General features: G+C 39.2%; 6 protein-coding genes across 8 annotated transcripts; 2 read left to right on the top strand and 4 right to left on the bottom strand.

Moving 5' to 3' along the window:
* On the bottom strand, positions 581–4,320 carry LOC109713601 (DNA excision repair protein ERCC-1). The gene is made up of 9 exons (XM_020237737.1): positions 3,942–4,320; positions 3,735–3,855; positions 3,515–3,618; positions 2,829–2,928; positions 2,618–2,694; positions 2,207–2,306; positions 1,989–2,060; positions 1,728–1,796; positions 581–1,165 (listed from the first exon to the last, which is right to left on the bottom strand). Exons 1-9 carry the CDS (start codon positions 4,217–4,219, stop codon positions 833–835), a joined length of 1,254 nt encoding a protein of 417 aa, XP_020093326.1. The 5' UTR covers positions 4,220–4,320; the 3' UTR covers positions 581–832.
* LOC109714528 (AAA-ATPase At2g46620-like) lies at positions 6,888–8,794 on the bottom strand. The gene has a single exon (XM_020239207.1). It carries the CDS (start codon positions 8,710–8,712, stop codon positions 7,228–7,230), a length of 1,485 nt encoding a protein of 494 aa, XP_020094796.1. The 5' UTR covers positions 8,713–8,794; the 3' UTR covers positions 6,888–7,227.
* Positions 13,466–15,175, bottom strand: LOC109713710. The gene is made up of 3 exons (XM_020237888.1): positions 15,043–15,175; positions 14,132–14,291; positions 13,466–13,894 (listed from the first exon to the last, which is right to left on the bottom strand). The coding sequence occupies exons 1-3, from the start codon at positions 15,119–15,121 to the stop codon at positions 13,675–13,677; spliced, it is 459 nt and encodes a 152-aa protein (XP_020093477.1). The 5' UTR covers positions 15,122–15,175; the 3' UTR covers positions 13,466–13,674.
* LOC109713994 (mitochondrial import inner membrane translocase subunit TIM23-2-like) lies at positions 17,612–18,655 on the bottom strand. Its single transcript, XM_020238340.1, has one exon. It carries the CDS (start codon positions 18,436–18,438, stop codon positions 17,863–17,865), a length of 576 nt encoding a protein of 191 aa, XP_020093929.1. The 5' UTR covers positions 18,439–18,655; the 3' UTR covers positions 17,612–17,862.
* Positions 19,272–24,322, top strand: LOC109713993 (26S proteasome regulatory subunit RPN13). 3 transcript variants are annotated; one of them, XM_020238337.1, is made up of 15 exons: positions 19,272–19,441; positions 20,207–20,247; positions 20,460–20,552; positions 20,680–20,739; positions 21,102–21,140; positions 21,250–21,324; positions 21,439–21,505; positions 21,580–21,670; positions 22,638–22,681; positions 22,928–23,002; positions 23,070–23,093; positions 23,181–23,275; positions 23,355–23,432; positions 23,544–23,598; positions 23,779–24,322. In XM_020238337.1, exons 2-15 carry the CDS (start codon positions 20,224–20,226, stop codon positions 23,925–23,927), a joined length of 969 nt encoding a protein of 322 aa, XP_020093926.1. In that variant the 5' UTR covers positions 19,272–19,441; positions 20,207–20,223; the 3' UTR covers positions 23,928–24,322. The 3 variants fall into 3 exon arrangements, with proteins under 3 accessions (XP_020093926.1, XP_020093928.1, XP_020093927.1); XM_020238339.1 differs by lacking the exon at positions 22,928–23,002 and having other exon boundaries at positions 22,638–22,756; XM_020238338.1 differs by lacking the exons at positions 22,928–23,002; positions 23,070–23,093 and adding an exon at positions 22,824–22,847 and having other exon boundaries at positions 22,638–22,756.
* LOC109714095 (mavicyanin-like) lies at positions 25,256–26,300 on the top strand. The gene is made up of 2 exons (XM_020238523.1): positions 25,256–25,701; positions 25,839–26,300. The coding sequence occupies exons 1-2, from the start codon at positions 25,485–25,487 to the stop codon at positions 26,246–26,248; spliced, it is 627 nt and encodes a 208-aa protein (XP_020094112.1). The 5' UTR covers positions 25,256–25,484; the 3' UTR covers positions 26,249–26,300.

The raw sequence follows: 26,733 nt of genomic DNA, 5'->3' as shown, positions 1-26,733 counted from the left end.
TCATTGTTACAACAATAGAAGCAATTGACTAATTGGTTTTCGACAATCTAAATGCATTAGAATTTGACATATTTCTTGAACAAATCATGGTAAATTACAACTCAAGGCTACAAACTAACTGGATCGATCACTGATATTAACGTCGAAAGTGAAATATTGTTTCCTACTGTGACAATGATTAGTATTTTGCCTTGATAACAAGTAAAAGCACAAACAATGTTCAGTTGCTGGCGTAAGTGGAGCAAACAAGGTTAATGATGTGAGGGGTGGGCTGAGTTCACTTGGTTCTTGATTCACTTTGCCCCTTTTCTTTCTTTTCCTTTTTTTTTTTTCCCCTCTTCTTCTTCTTCTTCTTTTTTTTTTTAAGGTGTAGTGTATATTTCCTCTTGAGATCACAGGGGAACAAAAGGAACCTTCTTGTGAGGACACTTTTTTTTCTTTTCAAGGCAAGAAATTAATTACTATTTTGCAGTACTATTGTTGGTCAACGCACAATGCCGTCTCTCAATGGGGGGAACTAGTAGCGCCCAGGTCAGTTTGAATATTAAAATTAAATGGGGTCAACAAAACTCTTTAGATATTTGCATACAAGCCCAGTTTAGAATAAATTAATAAATATGCTGATGGATTCTAAACAATAGGTGATATAATATGAACATACAGTTACATCAGTGTGTAAAATTAACACAAAGAAAAGGGAAAACGAAGGCCACCCAACTTCTTTACCATCTTCTACCTAAGAAGATTGATCACTGGAAATAAGAAATTCAACTGTAGAGGGAACATGAGAAAAAGATACTGTAGCCTCTTCGCCCTAGTGTTTTCTACTAACCTATTTGCCTGTTTTGAACGATGTTCTATCATCTATTGAGGCGGTGCCGCTACTTCCCTCGGCATTCTCAACCGGATTCCTTTTACGGGTTCGGATCTTCTCTGCGTACTTATCAAATGCAGCAGAAAGAGCTGACGTCACGCTTAGGCCAGACTCCTTTTCCTTGCCTTTTTCTGATGCTTTAGGCATCTCCTTCACAACTTGTACACCACCAAGTATGGATGAAGGTTCTTCGAGAGCTTGTCCTTCGGCAGGAGTCTCGGGCACGGCGATGCTGGGACGACTGGAAACTCGTCTGAATGGCTCGTGAAAGGTATCATAAAGACGTTTTACCTTTGAAGACAATAAATTTGAAGCTTGATTAAATGGACTGGATGAGAACGAATAGAGTAAGAAAAAAGAAATAGAGCAAGCTCGGATATCTTATGGAAATCAGGTGAATTATTTAACAGGTGACATAAGTTGTCTAATCAATAGTCGGACAAATTTATGGATTTAAAGGATTTGTGACTTATCTGACTGGTCAGCATCTTATAGCTAAAGGTGTAATAACACTCACAATAATAACACTTAAGAATTAACCCGCAACAGCTATGCACAAGAACATTAAGCTTGAAAACAATCTAGCCAAAAAGTGAATCCTGAGGGGTTATAGGTACTGAACCGAGTGAAGTAAATGAAGTGAATAGGTTCAGAGACAAAGCCAATAGGGACAATGGTAAACACAGCATATCCACGTGTTTAGGTCTTTGATACAGGCTCTTTTCCACATAGTTAGCAAAGGCAACAGAAAGATACGATCTCAACTTGAACCTGATAGTTTTTCATTTTCTGGTATGTCAATATTTTTACTAATAAGTTAAAGAATAACGTAAATAAATAATATAAGATGTACCTTTCTTTCGCCTATTCCAGGGCAACGAGCTAATTCCTCCATAGAAGCATCCATAATACGTGAAAGTGACTGCAACACATGGCAATTAAATAGACATTAGAAATGTTCACATGCCCCTTACAAACCAAAATAGAAATTGAGAACTATTAGACAATTAATGATTTCAAGGCCCCCCACTTACCACATGCTAAACGACATTATTTTGTTAAAAGAACTAATATCCTTATAATAAGAGACAAATTTATATATATCCAGTCTCACCCCAAAAGATGAACCAAGCGTCACTACATCTGTTTTGTTAACGTGCCGGATAGACGTAAGAGCATGTGTCAACTGCAACACAGTACCTCAACAAAATAAATAAAGTAATGTCAGGTCAAGATAAAGCTTCAGCGCAGAATATCATCAACACAAGTATCTTAGTACGTCAACACTCATCGTCTAAGTGCTTCACAAAGATTCATATGAAAGATATGTACCCGTGATAAATAGTCAGTATCCATTTGTTCCCGAATACTGTCTGCTGGCTTGTTTTCATAAACTTTTATTGTCTCCAAGTACCGAGCACACTCCTCAAAGCTAGGAAACAGATACTATATTAGCAGCGAATTATCACGGCATAAACAAGCTAAAGAGAAAAAACAATCCAATCATCCAAAGCTACAATACTTTTATGAAGGAGCTCTCTCATTTATCAACATGGTTGTACACATCCTAAGAAAGTCAATGCATTTTCTTTCTGGACTCTCAGAATCAGAGATGTAATTTATAGCAATCTTTATTTTTATTTACAATGTTTTAGCCAATGAGAAATTCTACTAGCTAAGATTCAAATAAGCATAGTTATGTAAATTCATTCTTATAGTACAGGGCAAGTTATTAAAAGTTACCTCCAACCACAAAGAAGAGTGCAGTCATGAAGCAGTGCTGTCCTTGTTACTTCATGTAATGGTTTTATTACATCTTCCTGAAAGATCAATAATAGTGTAAACAATAGGAAAAATAAAAATAAAATTTGCCATCAGATCATCAACAGAGATAGAAAATAGCAAATTCTGTACATATAATACTTTACGGCTACGCAAAGTAAAATGCACTTACCACATCAACGTGGCATAGCACTACACGAAGCTTAAAATCCTTTTGCAACTCTCTTATTCGATAATACAAGTAGTCCGGATGAAGAAGATGGTACCGAAGACTGCGTGTATATATAAGAAACTAAATTAAAGAGAAGAAAAATGATAACAGTAGCTCAAATAACATGAACGATCCTTCCTAAACCAGATTCCAATAGCATAGATATGTCAATATTAACAGCAATACTCTAGAACTTTTTACCGACTAACTAAATTTAACTCTAGTAGAAGGGATCGCTCTCACAGGAACAAACTCCCAGAAACTCCAACAATTATAACACTAGACCATTAAATCCTTAAGTGCGTTGACAGACCAAGTCATTTTTGAGCCTTCACAAAAGACAATTCAGTTGTTCATAGCAATTTGACTAACTGGTTTTATATCATAATCACTCATTGCCATCTGAGCTTCAACTATGAGCTTCTACATATTCAGAAGCCTATTTAAAGTTCCAAGCGGAAACAATGATTCCATCTGGATAAATAAATCAAACATTCTAAGGTAAAAAAAAGTGAGCAAGTGCTATCAGTTGCATCACAACACAAAACCCAACAATGACAGTAATTGAATTGAAAGATGCTAAAATAGTGAAAACAATGAGCAAAAAAGAGCTGGAAATAGGAAAAAGGATACGAATAATAAATTACCTTATATACAAAGCGCAAGAACCTTGCCCAAGCAAGTAATCACAAACAATATCTGCAAACATCCACCTCACATTCCTAATATGCTTGAGCAAAGGGTTCCCTTTCTGCATATTACACACCAAACACATCAAACTTGTGCATTTAATATGTCAAATTAGAACAAATTCTCCAATAAGAAGAAGAAGAAGAAGAAGAAGAAGAAGAAGAAGATATCCTCTACCTGCCTATGACTAACAAGGATCGCATTGCGATTCTGGCCGGAGGAGCTCGCGAAATTTGAAGAAGATGAAGAAGCCGGAGGTGGCGGTAGCACGGACGAGCGGGAATCGGTGGCGGAAACCCTAAAAATACGAATTTGAGGCGAAACCTCAGAGGAGCATGAATCGAAACGGCGAGATGAGGAGGAAGAAGAGGAGGAGGAGCTTACCTCTGAGTATCTTCCGGCGGAGGTTGAGGTTGAGGTTCAGGTTGAGGAGGAGGGGTGTAGAACTCGGAGGATTTGAGGAAGGAGAAAGCTTGGGAGAAGGAAGGGGGAGGAGGGGGATTGTAGGGTTTTGAGGAGGAAGAAGAAGAGGAGTGGCCTCCGCCTCCGCCTCCGCCTCCGCCGAAGACCTCTTGGTAGGAAGGGATCTTTATATGGCCCTTCGTCTCCTTCTTCTTCGCGTCGTCTTCTCTCTCGTGCTCCTCCTCCTCGGGTTTCGCCATTAGCGACAGAGAGAAAGGTCGAGAGAAAGGGGGGAAAGTTCGGACTTTGGAGGGGGAAGAAGAAGCTGGAGAAGTAGAAGGTGAGGAAAAGCAAAGCGAGACCGGTGAGATTGACCCGGCGATTAATAATCAGTCCGGTTCGGTTGAACCGGCCCATCATAAAATCATCTGACTAGGCCATCAAGAGAGAAAAGTTTTACTGGGCCATGTGGTATCCTGCTACCTCCAACTCTGCTGGGCCAAAAAGACTTGGGCAAATGCATATATACAGGTAAATATTTGTATTACGCACAAACTCGCTCAATCTACAACACCAAATCGAGCATAAGCACACTTTCCCTGTTGTGCAGTTAGACACCAACACCATCTGTGCAGATGATCTGCAGAGCCAGTGTGTAGAAAATTTCGCGAAGCAGAGATGCAACATCGACCACAGCTTCCGCCCACTGTCGAGACAAATTACTGCTAATGGTTGCGATGCGTTGGATAGTCAGATATAAGCCCAATCTTTTGGCAACTTAGACTCAAATAGCGGAAAACTATCCAGTCCAAATCTGTAGGAGTTTGAACCAAGTAAAACTAGTTAACCTTGGACCTGAATTTTCTGGGCCGAATCCGCAGCGCGTTTAAGCTCATGTTTGAGATATAGATCTTGAGCTGGGCAAAGGCACCACATTCATATGTCCTTCTCTCTCGCGTGTATCTTTTTTAACTCATCAACTTGGCGGTCACTCTCGTATGCACAGTTTAAACCAAATTTTTTGAATTCGAAGCAATGTTACGTGTGTTCGCCAGTTTCAGACAAGGGCAGGTAGAGAGTCGACTTCAAGATTAAGCAGTATATCAGAACAACTAGCAGTGATGCTTCTTTACTCATATAATAATAATAATAAATTGGTACTTTTTTTCTAGGTAAATTTCTCCAGTACTTCAAACTTACGAACGAATTTACTTTCGTACTTAAAAGGTGTTTTGTGTTACCGCTAACATATTAGTACATCAACACACCGCGAAATATTCATAGCCTTAATAAAGAGCTAATTTCTAGAATAGATTACAAATAAAATTCCACCGAAAAGGTGATTAACTAATAATGTAGTTTGCAGGTGAGCGAATGTGCAATTAACTTCGCCACGGTGTCACGTCACTTGAATCCGTGACGTCTCTAACCTCTCCTGAAACTATATATATTAGCAAATTCAAAATATATACAAAATGTAAAACATATTTTAAAGTTGAATTTGAGGTATAGATACTTTTGGTTCAGGAAGTAAAGAGAGAAAATGGTCGCCATAGGTGCGTGATGAATAGGCCACGTGGACGAGCCTCGTCATCACCTTCGGGAATACTTGTTTTGAAGGGACATGTGATTCGTGGGAACGCGCTGTCCCGAAATGTAAACGCACGAGAAGTTCTTTAAATGAGGAGGTTAAGCTAATTCATTGCATGAAAGCAACGATTGTAATGTCGTAGCTACAGGTGGGTGCCCAACATTGTAGGTTCTTCTACAATCTACATAAAAGGACATCAGTTTCGTTGATTTTTGTTGAATATATATGCAACACCAAGATACAGTTTGATGTAAGAGAAAGAGGTCGTGACGTCATTTCTTTAAATATCCATTTTGATCGATATATCTGGATACATTTGTTGTATCAATTTCTCTAATATCATCGGTCTTTTTAGGAAAAAAATAAACACACTATCGGCTTCACAAATAAAATCTTTTAATTTAGAAATGTGAAACAAATAATTTTTGAATTTAAGATCTCCGATTTGCTTTGGTAGGATATATAGGTTAAGTACCCTTATGTACTACGTACCAACGAAAAAAAAAAACTACTTATTAGCTCCTCATTAGGATGTGAATGGAAAAGTGAGGTTTGTCCTATTGTCCACTATCGGGAAATTAATTCCACCAAGTATATTTGCTTTCAACTTTTTCGAAACCTTCTCTTTAATTGGGAATTTAATACAAATTGATACATTTATTTACATTTTATTGAGAATACACAAAATATTGTTCCTTCCAAAGGCATAAATTGCTTATCCTTCTTCGACACTCGCGTAAGTAATGCTCTTATATATATATATGGAGTTGCTCATTTCATCGTATCCAAAAGCATGTGGATCTCTTGAGCTCCGATTTTATACGGATCTCAAAATTATGCAAGCGAGAGACGAAGCCATGAGTTTCGACTGTACTAGAGCTTAGCGCCTTTCAGGAGCAAACACGTCGCAATAGAAAATTTTGAAAGATGACTGATTTTATCAATGTTGGCCAATTCTGACTCAAACAATTCTTTCGGTGAAGAATTTATGAACCTAACGAACCATGTGTTTTTGTGTGGCAGCAAATCTCCATGAGCACCATCCACCCAAAGACACAATGCTAGAATATCCACTCCTATCCAAAGGTAGGTGCTGTACTAGTACTAGCTAAATAAATCACAAATGCCCAGAGATGTCTCGAGGCCTAGACTGCCTCACTCATGTAGTTTAGTTCATACCTTCAATGAATGAAGCAGGTAGTGTGCTACCTTTCTCTCTAAAAAAAAAAAGCCCAGGGATGTTATGATGCTTCTTGTGTGTGATTGCGTATACAATAATTTTTATTTCATTTTAAGAAAAAAAAAATCCGTACGTAAAACTAACTGCCACAGGTAACTTAATTCAGTTCCTAAAGGAAGTATATATAATTGTTTTACCCGGAACTAACGAATCATCATCAGAATATATCCTTTTGCTACATTCTCTCACCCTTTCAAAATTAAAGTAAATTGCAGCAGTATGTCACAGGATACAACTAAAAGAGGTTCCAACGTCTGAAGCATAATTCTACAGCAGTGTATTATGTACAATTTGCACAAACCATTAATTTTTTCCTACCCTACCAACTTTTCGTGATCAAGCATGAGCAATCCCCCCTTAAAAATAAGTTAAAAATGATCGAGAAATGACGAAGACAATCTTTATCCAATTTTTTTTTTCTCCCCTTATACGTAAACTCACCCCTCTTTCTCCAAGTTACTACTACTACTCGGCGCCGCCGCCGTTGTTGTTGTCGTTGTTGTGTCGTCGTCGACGGACACCACCGCCTCCCTCCGGTTTGTGCTTCTCATTTTGATCATTCCGTATAATTTCTTGAACTCTTTTATCGCCGGCGCGCCGACGCCTCCGCTCCCTGCCGCCGTCGTCGCTGCACCGTCAGTCCGTTTTTCCACTGCCGCCGCCGTCCAGCTGTCCCCCGTCCTCCTCCTCCTGGCCGCCGCTCCCGCCTGCTGCAGCGCCCCGATCACGGACTTGATCGCGCGGCTCGGCGATCCCCGATTGGCGATCATAATCTCGCCGACCTCCGCCGGGCTAATCTCGCCACCGCTGTGGAAATTCTCCTGCACCTGCGGGTACAGCTTGTGCTCCGTTATCCCGAGGTAGGAATTCGCCATGGCCTTGAACCCCGCGAAGTCGCACATCGGGAAGTGGACTTGCACGTCGATCCGGCCGGGGCGGAGCGCCGCGGGGTCGATGGCGTCCGCGGTGGCCGCGGTGAACACCATCACCCGCTCGTCCCCGCAGCAGGCGACGACCCCGTCCATGAAGTTCAGCGTCTCGGAGAAGCGCTCCGCGGCCCCGCGCTGCGCGAGGAACCGGTCGAGGTCCTCCACGAGGATGAGCGCGCGGGGCGCCGTGCGGAGGAGGAGCAATTTGAGGTCGCGATCGCCCCCGCCCCCGCCCCGGGAGAGGTCGAGGTCGTAGAGGTCGAAGCCGAGGGAGCGCGCCATGGCGGCGGCGAAGGTCGACTTGCCCGTGCCCGGGGGCCCGTGGAGGAGGTAGCTCCGGCGCCACGCGCGGCCGAGGCGGTGGTAGTACGCGCGGCCGCGGAGGAAGCCCTCGAGGTCCGCCGCCACCCGCGCCTTCACCTCCGCGTCCATCGCCACCGCGTCCATCGTCGCCGGGTGCGTCAGCGCCGCCGCGGACACCCACTCCCCGTCGCCGGAGACGGTGAACACCCGCAGCTCCCTGCGCCGGAGGTCGATCTCCTCCGCCACCGTCTCCACCTGCTGCAGGTACGGGCGCAGCACCCGCGTCCGGTCCCGCCGCCGCACGCGCAGCACGAGCCGATCGTCGTCCGGCTTCCTCCAGAGCACTCGGGCCCCCAGGAACGAGTCGTGAGCCGTCTGCCCGCGGCCCAGGCGGAGGGAGAAGTCGTTAGACTTCGCGGCGGACGAGAACAGGCAGGCGGCATCCGCGTCCTCTATCGTCGGGAGCGACGACACATAGACGGCAGCCTTGCGGTAGAGCGGATTCTCTTCGTGCGAATTCTCGGCGTACCGCGGCACGTCGAAGTGCTGATACACCTGAATTATCTCGTCCGGCCACCGCCACCACCGCGCGAAGAGATAGCAGAGCGACTTGAACGACAAGACGATGCGGAGAACCGCTACGCCGCCGACGACGGCCGCGAAAATAGAGTAGAGGCTGATGATGATCATGGTCGACGATGGATGGATACGCAGGTAACGCAATTCGATTGAATTAGAATTAGAATTAGAATTTAATAGATTTTGAGGGGTAAATATTTAGTTATTATTATGGGAGTAAGAAGGTAGGAGACGGCGCTCGACGGCTTTTTTGATTGTAAAGAAGAGTCAAATGAATGGGGTGGGGGGATTTAAATAAAATAAAAGTGAACACAAAACAAAACAAAACAAAGGAGAAGATGGAGGGAGGGGAAACAAAGGCCACGCGTAGGATGAGAGGCGTTGGGGGAAGCACTAGGAAGAGCAAGACGTAGACATATAAGAGTATTTTATTTTATTTTTTTTTATTTTTTATTTTTGAATTATAATGGCGTGAAAGCTTGTTTATCTAGAGTAATAAATCTTATTCGAATCTTAATTGATTCACATTTTCAGCTAAATTTATTTTTAAATAAAATAAATGAAATAGATGGAGCCTGAGATTTTTCTCAAATAATATTTGAAATTTTAATTTTGGTCTTTATAGAAATACTTAAATGAGGCACTTCTCATTTAAGTTTATCAAACTTTTTTAAAATTTATTTTTCAATACCATATTAAATTTCAGGTGAGATTTTTTTAGATTAAAACAAATTCTTAAATAAGATTATGATGTGGGGCAAATTATATTTTTTACTGGACTGCCTCAATATGAATTATTTGAGGAGCTCCCCGTTGAAGTTGTCCTCGTTTTGATCCCTCAAGCAATGTTACTATTTAAAATACCGTGTCAAATAAACTTACGCCTATTAACAACAAGGAGGATATATATAAAATTAATTAAAATTTGTGAGAATATGCAACATAAGAATATGATGATTATGCGTTCGCTCTGTACTAACACGGAGGCATGCTGCATGTGAAGAAGTTTCCATTTCGTTGGTGCAGTGGGCCTGGACACAGAACGCGGACGGCGCGACGTGGGTCAGGGTTAATTACTTTCTCTTCGACTTTTCTATCACAGCTGTGGCTTTCCCGTTTCACATCATCGTAATAATAAAGATTTATCCATATATACATATAAGATGTCAAATAAACAATATATAATATTATTAGAGAAATAAAACAAAAAAAAACTCTATCTTTACACTCGTCTTACACATCAGTTTTGAATAACAGGTGCATCATCTCAAATCAGATTGATCGATCTAGCGTCTTGCTGGTGGGTCATCTGGGATATAAGAAGCAACACTATCTTTTAAAAGACTAATGCTGATTCATTGATAGCAGTAGAAAAGGTCAAGCGGTTGGTGACCCAATGGAAGAAATCTCTCTCGCCTAAACGACATTTTTTTTTTGACGTTTTAGTGTTTCTTACTATACCACTTTTTATTTTTTTGTTTTTTTTTTTCTCCGACGATTTTTTTTTTCTATTTGACAGAGGTATACTTCCTAACCCCTCATGCTTAATTCATCATTCTTAATTCATCCTTCATATACAAAAGATTAAATTATTGACGGACCAATAGAAGCACTATCTGTCAGTAAATTTGCACCACTGTAATCGATAGCTGTCTTCTTTTTTTTTTTTTTTTACTCCTTGGAGGTCTGTGTTGCCTCACCTTTGTAGCTTAGTTTACTATTTCAATAAGAGCGGGTAGTGTGCAATCTATTCCTCAAAAAAAAAAAAATGAAGCAGATTACAGGCTATCTTTTCTCAAAAAAAAAAAAAAAGTTTTGAATAGCAAGGCTACTACTCCAAGAGAAACTGATACTCTTTTAAGTTGGTAACTAGGGGCCATTAATTTGCTTCGCTAATAATTAAGGTGTTAGATTGGCTAATTTCAAGATAGCCAAAACATCTATTTCATTGCACTATCGGATGCTCGATCTCTAAAAGTCTTCATTCAAAGAAATTTAATTGTAGGAAATTGATTTGATTCAAACCATCGTCACTTTGAACCTCTAATTTTCTAGTCCAGTGGTCGGTAAATCAGGCGATTGTGTTATCATCTTATTTGACAAAAGTTATGTATATTTATGATATGAAAGCAAAAGTAGAGTTAATACTGTAACTTTCATTTACTCTAATTTGTATTTTGCAAATTATATTTATATATTTTGTTCTTTGTTATTATTATTATTATTATTATTTTCTAATTTCTAGTAATTTTTCACACTACAACAAAAACGGTCTATAACGACACTTTTAAATATAGGTACATGTCAAAAAAGTGCTGCTAGCTAAAATTACCGNCGACACTTTTAAATATAGGTACATGTCAAAAAAGTGCTGCTAGCTAAAATTACCGACACTTTTAAAAAGTGTTGCTATATGTGGGGTCGCTAGGTATATAGTGACAGTTAAAGAGTGTCGGTATAACCTAAAAGAGTGCTGCTAATTTACCAACACTTATTTAAACATTTAGCAACCGTCAAAACTCTATCTCGTTGTCTGCGGTGGCGGAGAAGAACGACACGAAAGGCTCTTCGTCTAGAATTTCACTGGATTGAGTGAAGAGAGAAGAAAAGATGGTAATTTATTTTTCTTTTTTTTTCTTTTCTGTTTGTAATCGGGCCAAATAAACTGGGTGTGGTGGGTTGAGTAGAGTAATCTTTTATTTTTGGTTGGATTGGGCTTTATATTTAGGCATTAGTAGATGTTTTTTTTAAGTTTTAGCATAAATGGGACACTTACTCAAAAGTGTCCCAAACATGTGTCTCTATAATCTAATTCTGTTGTAGTGCCAGACTAATTTTGATCATTAGATCATTTCATCCTTTAGTTGCAATGAGTATCATAATTCATTACAAACAATAGGCTTGGATCGTATTCAAGTAAAGCTTTAATCACGAATAATTTTGCGCCCGTAGCTAGATATAGAATTGTTCAAGAAAAAAAAAATTGTATTATGCACTTAAATACTGAGTTTTAGAAATGTCATTGAGAAAAAGTTTAACAATTCAATACTAAACTTAAGCAATTCATCTTTTAAGGCACGTGGCCTCAATTTTCAAATTACTCGCTTGTCTTTAATTTTTTATATCGAAAATAATAAAAAGGTAAATACCCGAATTATATAAATGTTTACACCATCAATGAGATTTAATGATGCATGTCCTTATACAAATGATTACTGTATCCAGTTTCACTTTATGCACCCAAAGGAATTGCCTAGTCAATGTGGGTCAGGTTCAGGGATAAAAAAATGTCCACATGGAAAAGGTCAAAAAACAGAAGGAAAAAAAAAAAAAAACTTTTGGGGAATAAAAAGGATGAACAGATATTACTTGTTTACTCACTTTTTAAAATTATTTTTTTACCTATCTTTTTAGTTCCTATTTGGTCGGTAATCTCATTTGGTATTGAAATATTGCGAGTCTCCAACACGGAGACATGCTTTGAGGGAGAGGTTTTGGAAAAGAGAGAGAGGGAGTACTCTACAGGAGTTGGGTGAGACATGAAGAAGGGTCCCTAATTCCCTATCTAGAGAGTATAGGGTTGAGTGTGATATCTGAACCTCCACTACACAAACTGAGCATACACTAAAAATAGAAATGGGTTCAACTAGAAATTGTTTGCATTAATGATCTTCTCAATAGCAATTATTTCACACAGACCAACCGTATCTAACACAGTTTGCTAAAGTTTGTAATTGATTCTTGAGATTGTAAGTTCGAAGTTTAGTTGCTTCACATTGTTAGCTAATTTTATTTTGAAAAAATATGAACTAACGTTATCTAGATAGAAAAGTAGTGTCAAGAATAATATAATTATTTTAGGCTTGATTAAATTGTCAGTAATCCTAGATTATATTTGCTTAATGCTGTGCATAAGCAGGGTGCTAAAAGCACAGCCACATACTGAATAGCATCTCATGTATTAAGAAACCCTTTGCTTTTTCTAAAAAAATTATCAAAATTATGATCAGCTTTTAAATTATGCAAATAATTCAAGAACATCTAAAAATGATTCATTGCAAAAGCCAGCTAATGTATTCTGGCTGGATATGCACTAAGATGCCCCAGCAAAGCATCTTATTGATGACTACAAAAAAACAACAAACAATGGCAGACGGAAAAAAAAAAAAAAAAAAAGACGTCGGCGGCGAAAGATACTGAATCAGTACAACGAATAATTGATATCATCAGTTGATTTTCTAGTATTAAGTATGTTAATAAACTAAAGAAGTGGAATCATTAATACAACGAATCAATACAACGAATCGGAAAAAGGAAGATGATACAGTAGAGAAGGCATATTATGATGGCAGGAGCCAGGAGTGCTTCAATAATCAACTATACAGAGATCAATGAGAATATATAATTCGACATTATCACGAATCCCGTACCAAATTGAAGCTTCAATATAGGTCCTTACTAAGTTGAGTAAAGCAAACTAAATGGCACATAGACAACAAATGTAGAGGTCTTTGTCAAGGCAAGGCAAGGAACACATAATGGGGGCCATCAGATCTTTTTAATGCTGCTATTCTAATTCTTAAGATTGTTAACACATTATATCTAATCGACACGGTGTTAAAATGGAACCAAATAATATGCTTAGACTGATTGTTAGGCTTGTCGGCACTTTGATTGTTAGGCTTGTCAGCAGAAAATTGGCCAAAATCAAGTGAATTTGTGGGTGCATGCATCTAAAAGTAGCAGTAACTTAAGAAAAAGTGATTATTCGGTTACTCTTGAGCATGAGATTTCAAGTATGTACACATGCATTTATCTATATAAATCATCAAATAGAAGCATAGGCCCATTACAGCAAAGCTCATTAAAAAGTAAAACATCACATAGTATTAGAATATTAAAATAAATATCACAGGATGAAGTTACAGAAAGTACCATTATGTTCCCAGTGTTATATTTCAGTGGTTACAATTGAACTTACCACACAGACATTAACTTCACAACAACAATATGTATCCTAAAAACCTGGTGTTAAGACATACAACATGGATCAATTGTTACCTATCTACATATTCATAGCCTCCCACGCTTAGCATCGGCGCAGGCGGCCTCCAAATCGCCGAGAAAGAAGAGGATTCTATTGGAAATCTCGGAGAGTTCCCGCTCGTCCGCATCATTTAAGGGGACTTCTTCATTGTACCCTCTTCTACGATGACCAGAACCTAAGTGCCTCTGAATTTCTCCTTGATGAATGAGGTAGTAATCATTCCCTTCTCTAATGATTTTTAGACCCCTAAAAACATCGGACATGTTGTTCAGAGTTTAGTTTCCATATAAGAAATTCCACTATGTAGCAGTTTAAATAAACGCATTGAGAGATTAATAAACCAATGACTCTCATTTGTGCATTAGTAGTTAGACCAATGACTCATTCGGTAACAAATGGTTTGATTTAAGAATCTAAACCAGAACGACAATAAAAGATCTTCGAAAATGGGTTTTTAGCAGGAGGCGCACGCTGATGACTTACAGTCCATAGCGATCGCATCGGTCTTGTACGACGTACACATCCTTCCATGATTTGGAATCCTGCGGCGCATAAAATGAAGCAGCGTCTCCTCCCCATCTTTCTCTAAACAGGTTGCACCATAACTCATCATCGGATGCTAATCTCCTCCACCTCCTGCATACTAGTTGGTTACAAGATCAGAGTGTCAAAATTTGCTACTTAAACTTATGAAAATGCTCAAACCAAGTGACTATCAACATGTGCCCAATTTAATTTGAAAAATCATGCATGAGATTTAAGACTCCAATTCCTTTCGTGAAGGAATCCTATGTGAAATCCCGAAATTGTGAATAAGCATCAGAGACAGGCGTAGAAATTCACGTCCTCGGTGAGTTTGTAAACGCTTGATTTTTCGTTTCAATCCGAAAGGACTACTCCCGTTTGTTCATGCGGCGAAACAATCATCGTTGGGTCTCCGATTCAGCGAACCATTAACAAGTTGGAACGAGATTTAAGGTACCAGATAATGAACGTTTCAATTGATTGATAGCCTCTCTGCAGGTGATCGATCGATAAATGAACGACGAGAGTGCAGATAAAATTTACATCTTCAGGTTTCCGGAAATAATACAACTCGCCGCCATTCATCAGATTTCAATTATTATTGCTGCTTATATATTCTGGAATCCCCGAGCATGGTAATGTCAAATCGGAGCTTTTCGATCTCTATTTGTGAACAATGTTAAAGAAACTACTCTATGAACAGAGCAAATTTGCTGAAGATGGAGACCAAGATAGGCGTTTTTTTTTTTTTCTTCATAATTAATAACAAGAATCTCCAATACCAGATAAAAATTACAGGATTTTTAGTGAATTTTTGTTTTTGAATCAAAATGTGAAAATTTTAATGGAAGTGAGGAGTCTAAATATACCTTGGATGGCGGTGGCAATGCTCTGGTGATCCAGGAATTGGAAGATCTTCAGACAAAGCTCACCCGGGAATTTCTCCATAACCAAAAAAATAAATACTAAAAATATATCTATATATATATATATATATATATAAATAAAAAATCTCAGATCCTTTTCTTAGCACCAATAAAATTGCGAATTTTCCTTTCTCCCCCGCCCCCCTCTCTCCCCTCTCTCTCTCTCTCTCTCTCTTTTGCTAGGAGAGATGTGGATCGAGTTTTCCTCGAACGGCAGCTGGTTGCGTGGAAATATTGCGTGCGCCCGGTGTATCACCTAGCTTCGTGCACCGTAAGTGATTTTCGATGATAAATGTATTTAATAAAAAATTTATAATATCTGAAAAAATTATGCTTTTCGGAGTCATAAACTTAAATAATTTTATTTTATTATAAATAAAAATTTTATGTGTTTATTTTTAATATTGTAGATATTTTGCATATTATTATAATCTCGTTTACTACATGAAACTTGGAGCACATGGCCACACGCTGTTCGAATTCAACATCTGATACAGATCTACATCCAGAGCCCATGGACCGAGGGCTAACGAACCATTCTTCGCTCACGAATAAATTACATCTTACCAATGAATCATAACCAAAATATCACAAACGAAAATAGTTACCAAATATACATGCATTAGTTACCAGTTCATGCCAATAATAATCCATGCTTCAGAGAAGCCCATTTCTGTTCAAAAAAGAAAAGTACAAGTTCCTAGAAAGTACACAAGTCAATCTCTTCACAGTCGAGTAAATGCAAAACTATTTTATTACAAAATTATGATTCTGAGACCTGCTTAAGCTTCCATCAACCTCAAATTAGCAGCTTGCAACAAAGAATCAGAGAGTGAACTGTTCCTCTAAATTACCACACAATGTCAGAATAACACCACAATACCTGAACATTACATTGAATCACTGTATGAATATCATCACTGTATGGATATCCGGACCCACTCCAAGACATTCAGATAGCACCAATTGCAGTTATTACAACAAATCCTTTGGATGAGCTGAAGAAAACAAATTGTAATACCACACTTAGCCGTTGGATAAAACAAAGAACAAGCTTTCCAATTTCGACCAGCACACAAGTATATCTTCAGAATGGAGTCTGACATAATTAGAAAAACCATGAAGATAGTCATTAGCCATTATTACACGTGCTAAGATAACTGCTGGTCATATACCATGTGGCTTATACCAACACCCAAAACGCAGAGAGGTCTGTCAGCAGAGAAATCACAATGAACTTCGACAGCAAAAGAGAAATCACGAACAAAGGTACCATTTAAAACCATTTCCACAAGGAAAGAAGCCAGACTCCTCTCCTATAACACAGTGTAGGTCTTGCTGCGAAAAGAGAAAAAAGTCTTTCTGGATTACCAAAGAAAGTAATAAAGAGAAAATTGCTCGGTCCGCACTTCTGGTAATTCGATTGTCCATAGATGAATAAAAACATAAGACGACTTTAATAATTCAGAAGTTGGCACGGAAGTGCACAATTAAAATCACCTTCGCACAGACTTACAAAAAGCGGGGAAGTCTGAAAGTTTGCATTTTGTGACTTCAGATCAGCGAGGACAGAAGTCGCTAAAGCAGACGTTATATAAGTAATGAGAAAGTGGCCCACTTTTGGTAAGTGGGTCTCCAATCACTTACGAGCGACCAAAATTACGAAAGCACCTCGCTTCCTGAAAGTGCCATGTTCAAAGCCTGACTTATGCGCAACCAACCCTAAAAAGGAAAGGCATATTTTGCACTGATTTGTAAAACCTTGAAAAAGAAAAAAAAAATGCAAAAATGAAGGCCACCATGGAGAGTCAAATGCTAAAAAGCCAATGAGAGGATCGAAATTATTGAATTAAATGCAAGAGAGGCAAATATTGAAACAATTTAAAGCCCTTAAAAGAAATATAAGTAGAAGGTTCTCTCATGGATAGTGCATCTGAGCGTACCTAAATGTGCATAATACATAAAATCATATATGATGGCATCTGAGAATGCAAAATATAACACATCATAAATTCATTTAATACTAGTACTCCAAATGAAGGTCCAATTTAACTTCCTAATGGACAATAGCAAAGTAAATGCCCACAAAAATACCAAACCTATTTTCCCACATCCTAACCGGCCTACGTTCCACACCCTTGTCCCAGCCTTTTTGCCTTCCACAAAATGGCATACATAATATAAACAAGTAATTTACAAAGAAAGGAAAGTATTCCTCCAAGCAATTGCATTTCTTTTAGCCCTTGTCTTCAATTTCCATAATATTTGATAAGCCGTGAGGATCGCATGGCCCAAACATGTCCACAATGCGTCTTAAAGATACTAACTTCGTTTAATGTATGGATTATTTTCTTAAAGACACTAACTTTGTTTAATGCATGGATTATTTCGCCCATCCTAACAGGTCAATGTTCCGTAAACCGTTATCCCAGCCTTTTTGCCTATAACATAAAGAAGTAATTTATGAAATATTGCAGGAAAACGAGAAAGTTTCAATCCAAAGCAATAATAGAAACAAGAAAACAAATGTGTAATTATTAAATCCAGGCTAAAAAAACTGTCCTATCTAACAAATATTAATAAATTCATTAGAGTGTTTCAAACAACATTATTGCAGGACATCTTTCGATCTCCGATTCATCGCAAGTTACATGTAACGTCAAAAAATAGACACGCAAATATATATATATATATATATAACTCAAAAAGAAGAGGAGGAGGAAGAAGAAGAGGATAGGAAGGTAATTGTTCCAAACCAAACCCTCATATAGGCAAATATCTCTTCAACACTTGCTTCCCCGCGACGGCAGCTCCAACCGTCAATCCTCCAATGGCGCCGGCCACGGCGGCGGATCTCGGCCCGTTCGCCGCCTTGTAGAGGGTTCCTGTGCCGAGCCCCGCGGCAACGCTATTGATCCAATCATCCGTATCCCTCAAAGCAACCATCCCGCTCTCAAGCCCCGCGTAGAGGAGGCCAATCACGCCGAGCCGATTCCCGATCCGGCGCCCGTCCTGGCCGGCAGAGTTGAGGACGCGGTTGATCCGGATCTTGAGGGTGTCGCCGGGCTCCGCCGCGCTGATGGCCCGGTGTAGGCCGAGGGTGGCGCCCGCGGCGGCGCCGGAGAGGTAGCCGATGCCCGTGTAGTAGGTGAGGTTCTCGCCCCAGGAGCGGCGCTGGGCGACGGCCTCCTCCTGGAAGAGGAACTCCGGCGCGGTGGGGAGGTCGTATAGCGCTCGGCTCGGGACGTGGAGGTCTTGGTACGGGTTGTAGAGTCGCCGCTCCGGCTTTTGCCCCCGATCGGCGTCGTCTCCGCCCCTCAAGAGCCTCGGATCGGCCATTAGATCCCTCTCGTAGGCTTTATCTCGACTTATTTCTAGGGCTAGGGTTAGGGTTTCGTTTGGGTCAGAGGAGAAGAGAAAGAAAAAGCGATTCGCCTGCGAAGCGTAGGTGCGGGGGAGACGACGTACAACAGAACGCGGAGCCGGCGAGGTCGGAGAGATGAAAGGGCTTACGTTATTTTACGAAGAGGCCCCTCAATTGTTGATAATTTAGCGGTTAGTGATTTCTCCGTGTCTCGATGCGTCTAGACTCTAGAATCTAGATATTCTGCCGCTTATGGGCCTGGTTCGGCCCATTTTATCAAAAGGCCGCTTAACATGACATATCATGATATTACTAGCCACATGTCGGTCACGTCACGTAAAATATTATTTGTGTCGCATATTAATTGCGTCTAATATATAAACAAAATATATGCCACGTACCAATAATGCCTTGAATGAAATATTAAATATAAAATATAATTTAGATTTTTGTACATAATATGGTAAGTATTTTTTCCTAACAACTTAGCATTTTGCGTTGCATCTTAATCTTTGAAACATACGAAAGACCATACTTAATTTTTATCGAATTTAAGTCTCAAAAGAAAACATCCTTGTAGAATTTAATTTAATAGATACATTAAATTATAATTCACTTGGATGTGGAGATCACAAATATTCGAAAAGTTAATAGATTGTTAGGCATTTAATTTATTTTAAATTGATTTAAATTTACAACGCAATATAATATTGGAATAATATTTGTATTTACTTGGGGAGTATCCGAGTATGCGAGTGCGAGTCCGATTCGGTCTCATTGTTAAGCCAGGTTCTAAATAGGTCGCGGCTCAACTCGATGGCGACTCACGACAAACCCTATCCCCTGCTCGCCCCCGAACCCTCGCGGCCGATTCCGAGCACTTCTCTCTCTCTCTCTCTCTCTCTCTCTCCCTCGCCGGTGTTGTCGCTCTCCGTTCGATTCGGTGCCCTTCTCCCTCCTCTCGATTCTCTAAAGCAGGTGAGGTGGATTCCTTTCTGGATATACGATTCACTTTTCCTTTATCCGATCTCTACTTTTCTCTTCTTTGTTTTTTGTGTTTTTTTTTTTGTAATTGTTGATTATGCATCTAATTAGTTTTTTTTATTGAGAAATTTAGGGCTTAATCTATGTTTCAGCTTTTTTTTTGCTTTCCTTTTTTGCAAAATGTGTTTTTTTTCCCATGTGCTCGCGGCGAAAAAGTTGTTTTTTTTGGTTATTTTTGTTGATTTTTCTGTAAGATTACTTAATTTCCTGTATCCGTGTTGGTGAAAGGTGGAATAAAGTTTAGATTTAAGAAGATCATTTATTTATATGAGAAAATTTATATGAAACAAGGGTTAGATTTAAGGGAGTTATGTGACTGAATCAAAATATTGGGATAGTACGATGACTATCCGAAGGTTTTGCCATGCTACTTTTATTGTTTTCACTAGAGTTGTTGTACGAAATTGCGTACAATAGGTTTTGAGAAAGAGAGTGCGAAAGATCACAAGGGAGTTAAATTTTATTATGTGGGGGGAAGTTTTTGTAAAGTAAGAACAACAACCAAAAGAAGGGTGAGAAGAAACGAGCAAATATATAAGCTTATGAGAAAAAATGCAGTAGAGGTGTATATATAGGTATAGATACAGACGAATAGATAAAGGGTTTAGTACCTTTTACAGTACTCCCTTTTTGGTTGGTATGCTGTGAGTTTTATTTGGCTTGTACTAATTTTCTTGTTTTTGAAACTGCTTGTTGTAGTGATCGGATTGCCAGTTATGGATACCATTGCTCCTCTGCAGGTAATGCCAATTGAAGAGCTCTTACTTACTATTTTTGCCGAATATTTTTACAGTATCTTGATTGTTATTGTATAAGTCAATGGACTTCCCTTTATATTTTCCAGAAAAATTTAAAAAAGAATTTTGAGCATGTTGACGCATTTTCTTATATGATTCTTTGTATGAGAATGTGTCATGTAAATTACATGACAGTGTCTTGATGCTTTTCCCAGGATGTCATGCTGGAATTTCGTGCTGGCAGGATGAACCGTGAGGGGACACGAGTTGTTCCAGACAGCCGTAAGGGGCTTGTCCGCATTGGGAGGGTATGCACAATGTTAAAGCTACCTATATTGAGTGCAACATCCTTTGAAATATGATCTTTGTTTTATAAAACTTATTATTAATTGTTATCGTTTTGTACTTATGCTGAAATTCTATTTGCATTTTCAGGGGGAGGAAGGTCTAGTGCACTTTCAGTGGATTGATCGGAACCTGAACGTAGTTGAAGAAGTATCCCTTTCTATTACTATGTAGCTATATTAAATGTCTTATGTTATCAAGCTGAATTTTTGCTTCTTAGTGCTTGTAATGGTAGCATTAAATGCAAAATTTCTACTTCGTTTCTAGTTTGATTGTAATTTTCTTCCCTTTTGGGCATAAATCCTCTTTTTTTGGAAACCTACGAGTTGTTTGCTCTATTTTGTCATCATGTGTAGTACTGCCCGTGCTTAAGTTCTCCACTTTCTTGCGTTTCTGAACTTTAACATAAGCTTTGTTGGATCTGAACCTTGGGAAGTGGAGGCTTGTTTTTTCGATATCAATAATCTGCTATTATCTTCCTAATTGTCTTTTCTTAACAATGTATAAAACAGGATCAGATCGTCTTTCCAAATGAGTCTGTTTTTGAAAAGGTATATGATGTTACATCAAAACGTGATGTTTTCTATTTTGTAAATCATCTTGTTAAGCAGCAGCACCCATTTTTATTCTGGTATCATTCTCTCCATTTGACTAATTCAGGTGAGTCAATCTTCGGAAAGAGTATACATTTTGAAGTTCAGCTCTGATGACAGGAAATTCTTCTTCTGGATGCAAGTTAGTAACCTTTAGTGTCCTTTTTCATAGATATTAATTACTTCAGAATCTTTCTTTTACTCAATGCTTATGTTTCTTTAGAGTTGTAACCTTTAAATTCCTCATGAACATTAGGAACCAAGAGCTGATGGCGACCTACAAATATGCAACTCAGTTAACAGCTACCTCAACCATCCTTTAGGTACTTTTGAATGTTCAGTGTTTCACTGGTAAATGTGTAATCAAATTCTAACTAAAATATATCCCCTCGTCAAGATGTAATTGGTGAAGATGAAGCTGAGGTTTCAATTCCTATGCAAATGTCTGAAATGTCAGAAGATACAGCTGATGATGATTTCTCTTCTAGGTATGCATACTTTTCGAGAACATAATGAAAATAGAGATCTTGAGTTGGTCAGTTGTTTAGCCATTTGATTAACGTGCTTAGGACAGTAACAAATTGAATTGGAAGCTTAACTTTCAATTGATATGCTAGACTTGTTTGTTTGTATATCTATATCTACTGTTCTTTCTTGGTTGCTACAATAGAATGATTCAATTGCAAAATTGATTGTTTATAAGATGGGACCTGTCTATGTAAGGTTCTATGGCATGTTCACAATATACTTATTTTGGATAAATGTTACTTTAACACCCAATAGTTGGGTGTAAATCTTACACCCAACCCATCCAAGTGAAATACATATTGATACTAACATGGTAATGTTGAATCTAGTGAAACATAAGAGTGAAAATCAACTGAAGTTAACATTCCGAAATTGAGAACTGTGTGTTTCTTTTAATTATCCCTAGGTGCCTCTGTTTAGTCAAAATTCCTGTTATTTTGCTTATAAGACAGGTGATAGTCCTGCCCATGAATTCTGATATTTCTCTTTTAGTTGTGATTTATTTCCAATCTCTGGGAAATGCTAGATGCTGATAACCTATCAAAATGTTGGGTTTTGAACCTTGATATTATAAGAAATGTACCAGCAAATATTATATATAGTTTTATTAAACTAAGACGCGAATAATGATATTTTCCTTCTGGTATTTTTGTATGTCTTAATCCTTAACCAATTATCTTTCATTAATAGAGTTTGATTATTTTATTGGATACTTATTGCTTAACACGGGTATCCTCTCACCCATTTATCCTTAACCAATTATCTTTCGTTAATAGAATTTGATTATTTTATTGGATACTTATTGCTTAACACGGTTATCCTCTCACCCATTTATGCTTATTGTTGAGTGTTGACTTTTTTTGTTTAGAACTTCTTCTCAAGTAAATTTGTGAGCCTTTTAAGATTTGTAATATTTTGTATTTCTAGAGCGGGGAATTTAGTTGATCAAAGCATGGCAGCGGAATTGGCTGGTGAAGTGACATCTTCTGCTGGACCTGTACAAATGGAAGATTTACAGAGAATATTAAGAAGTATTCAACCAGCAGGTATCATCTATTTTTTATGTATTTTGAGTCATCCTTTTCTTCTATCCATGCAAGTCACGTTATGAAGATGCTGTTGAAGATCCTTATGCCGGTAAAAACCGTGAATTCAAATATCCTGCTATAATTCGTTTTTGACATGGTTTTCAATCACCCTTTNAGCGGAATTGGCTGGTGAAGTGACATCTTCTGCTGGACCTGTACAAATGGAAGATTTACAGAGAATATTAAGAAGTATTCAACCAGCAGGTATCATCTTTTTTTTTTTTTTTTTTTTTTAACCATTTCTTCTTTTCCATCTGAACTGGTGATGAAGATGCTGTTGAAGATCCTTATGCCGGTAAAAACCGTGAATTCAAATATCCTGCTATAATTCGTTTTTGACATGGTTTTCAATCACCCTTTATCTATTGTTCCGGTGTTCCAGGTATAGGATTAGGAGATATCTTAAAGCCCGAGTTGGTCTTGCCACTTATCGAGACATTGCCGGTTGAAGAACGGTTGGCATCGTACTTACCTGAGGTAAACGCTACTAGCCATCGTGATTTTTGGTGATATAGATGGTTTCCAGTAATCATCTCTAATCATTATGCTGTTTCAGGGTTCACAAACTCGTGCTGATATCATCGAGTTGCTTCAGAGTCCTCCATTTCGCCAACAAGTGGACACATTTACTCATGTAAGATGTCTAGTTATTACGTGAAGTAAGATGTCCAGTTATTACATTAAGTGCTTAGTACTAGCGTCTCGTTAGTCTTTTGCTAATTCAATGCATCTTTTGGACAAATAGGTTCTTCGAATGGGCCAAGTAGACTTATCTCAGTTTGGAATTGATCCAAGTAAATGTAAGTTTTGTCTCAGTTCAAACCATTCAAAATCTTCTCTATAATAATAATAGCCCCTTCTAAAATACTGGCTTGAAAAAATTTGAGGCTGTCGAGGCTCCAAAGCAATTGTTTTCTTCACTGATTTGATCTTCATTACCTCGGAATTGGCATTTAAATCTCGGAGATTTCTTTTTGCAGACAAGTTCACCGTTCTCTCGTTTCTCGAGGCTCTAGAAGACTCGGTTTCAAAAGCTTCAGATTCTTTAGGCTCGGGATCGATGCAAGATGAGAACAAAGACTCCCAGTCGCAGAGGTGTAGTGGCGGCGATGCCATGGACGAAAGCTGATATCGTCGACTTTGTAGGGTTACTGTATCACTCGGCGCATCACCGAAAAACGGAGAAATTATTCCCTCTCGCGGGAAAAAAGAATGGAGGATGGAAGGTACACTTTGCTCTTCCTGTGGGGTCTTCTGCTTGGCTTAAGAGTGAGAGTGGCATGTGAGATTGAATGATTGCTTCGCGGTTGTATCCTCCGGTTTATTTAGGGACAAATTTACAGACATTGATCATTGTACTATTCATTAATTTCTCTCTCTCTCTCTCTCTCTCTATTGTTCTTCTTGTTTTCAAGGACAATAATACTTTGTTTAGTTATTGTTTTCCTACTACCTGGTAGAATTGCTTGGGCTATTGCTTCTGTGTACTGCTATATCCTTTTGTTTTTAGGTATCTTTTATACATTGCAATGCCATGTTAAATTTGAGCACAAATTCAAGCTTTTTCATAACGCACTGAGAAGGGCGTTACTCGAAGATGTATGTAGTGGGACCCACATGTCGGGCATTATTATGCACTTTCTACAGTTGCGCCACCTGTAACCATCGTGCATTTCCTGTAATCACGTGATTGGACAGCTGTCCCACGTGCTGTAGCTGGGAACAAAGGGGGACGCACTGTCCCGCGCGTCCTTAACCAGATCACGTAAATTAACCTCTTTTCTCCGTTTTTTTTTTTTNTTTTTTTTTTTTTTTTTTTTTTTTTCGGTGAGCATTGTGGTAACAGTAAGGAATTGAGATGAAGCTGCGCAAAGATTTTCCTTTTTACTTATTCTTTTTATTATTATTATATAAGAATTATGTGTTGGACACTATTAAATATTTCAATTAGAACTCAAATTCATGACCTCTATGCAATAATTCTTGTTTTTTTGGATCACATACATTAGTTTTGCTTTTATAGCAAAAAAAATTATCCAAAAAAAGTCAAGCAAAATAAGTTCTTGACTTAACAGTTTGTCCTGTGGATTATATAACATGGGGCAAAGGCATTTTTATTTCTCTAATTTAACCGTATAAGTTAATTAGGGAAATGCTAAATCTAAAACCCAATTCCTTTGGCTGTTATGAATTTTTTTAAAAAAAGATAAAGGAAAAGAAGTGATAACACTGATAGTATAATCCAAAGAGGATTATAAGCCTCTGGCTTTACTCGATTAATTAATCTCTGCTTAAAACTAAAATAAAATATTTGTGCATCGTAACTCGCAACACGGGTCCAGGCCCGTTACCGGTAACTAAATCACTGCCGTTTAAACAATCTCCCTTTGCTTCACATCTAAACGGCTATTTTTACCCCCAACCCAAGCAATCATCAAATCAAACAAATAAATAAATAACACCACCATCTCTCTCTCTCTCTCTCTCTCTCTCTCTCTATCTGTGTCTCCAACTCTTTAGTCTTTACCTCTTCACTCTTTTCGCCGTACATATTACTTTTCTGAGCCCCCAACCCTTTCTTCTTCAGCGGCCAAAAGCGCTTTCCCATCTGCTGCTCTCCGAAGCAGAAGCAGAAGCAGAAGCAGAAGGTGTGTGGGTGTAGTAGGAGGAGAAGGGGCCGGAGGAGATGCGGGGGGTTTTTGAAATTCAAATTCCCGTATGGAGTGGGTGGGCATTGGGATCCGTGCTGCTCTTCTTCCTGCTGTTGTTGGTGGACGGGCGCTGCTCCGCCTTCCAGTACAAAGTGGGGGATCTGGACGCCTGGGGGATCCCCCCTCCCTCCAAGCCCGACGTCTACTCCCTCTGGTCCCACGCCCACCACTTCCAACTCGGCGACTCTCTCCGTACTTCCTTTTCTTTTCCTTTCCTTTCTTCTTTTTCTTTCTTCTTTTTCCCCTCCCCTCCCCTCCCCTCTCCTCAGTCCTCTCCTCTCCTCTCTCATGGAGTTCCTTAAGTTTTCTGATCGATCACTATGGTGCAGTGTTCCTGTACCCGCCGAGTCAGGACTCGGTCGTGCAGGTGACGGAGAAGGCGTTCAACAGCTGCAGTCTGTCGGATCCGATCCTCAAGCTGAGCGCCGACGGCAACTCCGTCTTCAACCTGACCGCGCCCGGACGGTTTTACTTCACCAGCGGCGTCCCCGGCCACTGCGACAACCATCAGAAGCTCGCCGTCGACGTCCCCTCCGCCAACGGCACCTCCTTCTTCCCCCCCGCCCAAGGCCCCTCCCCCTCCGCCTCCGCCTCCGCCGCACCCGCCGCCGCGTCGCCGTCGTACCCGCTCCTCTTCGGCCCCTCCGCCGCGCAGGAGTCCGCGGCGTCGCCCGCCGGAGGCTCGGCCGCTCTAGCAATGGGATCTGTGATCGCCGTCGCCTTGCTCTTCATCGTTTGAGTGATAACAGTACTGTATATCAGACGCTCCCTCAAGTTTTTTTTTTTTTTTTTTTTTTTTTTTTTTTTTTTTTTTTTTTTTTTTTTTACACATATATATTTATCTTATTCGTGGCGATCTTCTTATATAATAATTAATCTTATTGAGATGTGGATGCTTGTTGCCTTGAGGGCGTCACAGTTTTCTTATTGGAGACTACTAGCTAGATGTGGAATGCAAGAGAGATGAAGGTTTCCATGGGCTGCAAAGTGTTCGTTATAAAATGTTTAATTTAGAGGCATTCCATGATTCCTCCCTCCCACCTTTTGTTTCTTATTAATCTCAAAGAAACTGCAGTTTGCGAACAAACTAGGAAGAGTGTAGAAAATTTAGCAAGTGTTATATATATGCAGATACAAAAGGTGGGAAGAATTATATGCAGATACAAGAGTAATATGTAGAAAACAGCAGCTTGAAGGACCAATTCATAAAATAAAATAAAACAC

Source organism: Ananas comosus, linkage group 8, assembly GCF_001540865.1.
Source record: "Ananas comosus cultivar F153 linkage group 8, ASM154086v1, whole genome shotgun sequence".
Taxonomy (NCBI): domain Eukaryota; kingdom Viridiplantae; phylum Streptophyta; class Magnoliopsida; order Poales; family Bromeliaceae; genus Ananas; species Ananas comosus.
The sequence above is the reverse complement of the archived record's forward strand: the minus strand, read 5'-3'. Positions and strand labels throughout refer to the sequence as shown.

Coding starts and splice junctions, on each gene's coding strand:
- LOC109713993 (XM_020238337.1), top strand. CDS start 20,224: ATGGATACCATTGCTCCTCTGCAG. Junction 21,141..21,249: donor ATGAGTCTGTTTTTGAAAAG/GTATATGATGTT, acceptor TGACTAATTCAG/GTGAGTCAATCTTCGGAAAG. Junction 23,276..23,354: donor TGGCATCGTACTTACCTGAG/GTAAACGCTACT, acceptor ATGCTGTTTCAG/GGTTCACAAACTCGTGCTGA.
- LOC109714095 (XM_020238523.1), top strand. CDS start 25,485: ATGCGGGGGGTTTTTGAAATTCAAATTCCCGTATGGAGTGGGTGGGCA. Junction 25,702..25,838: donor CCAACTCGGCGACTCTCTCC/GTACTTCCTTTT, acceptor ACTATGGTGCAG/TGTTCCTGTACCCGCCGAGT.
- LOC109713710 (XM_020237888.1), bottom strand. CDS start 15,121: ATGGAGAAATTCCCGGGTGAGCTTTGTCTGAAGATCTTCCAATTCCTG. Junction 14,292..15,042: donor CATTGCCACCGCCATCCAAG/GTATATTTAGAC, acceptor GTAACCAACTAG/TATGCAGGAGGTGGAGGAGA. Junction 13,895..14,131: donor CGATGCGATCGCTATGGACT/GTAAGTCATCAG, acceptor CGATGTTTTTAG/GGGTCTAAAAATCATTAGAG.
- LOC109713601 (XM_020237737.1), bottom strand. CDS start 4,219: ATGGCGAAACCCGAGGAGGAGGAGCACGAGAGAGAAGACGACGCGAAG. Junction 3,619..3,734: donor TCCTTGTTAGTCATAGGCAG/GTAGAGGATATC, acceptor TGTAATATGCAG/AAAGGGAACCCTTTGCTCAA. Junction 1,797..1,988: donor CGCTTGGTTCATCTTTTGGG/GTGAGACTGGAT, acceptor CATGTGTTGCAG/TCACTTTCACGTATTATGGA.
- LOC109714528 (XM_020239207.1), bottom strand. CDS start 8,712: ATGATCATCATCAGCCTCTACTCTATTTTCGCGGCCGTCGTCGGCGGC.
- LOC109713994 (XM_020238340.1), bottom strand. CDS start 18,438: ATGGCCGATCCGAGGCTCTTGAGGGGCGGAGACGACGCCGATCGGGGG.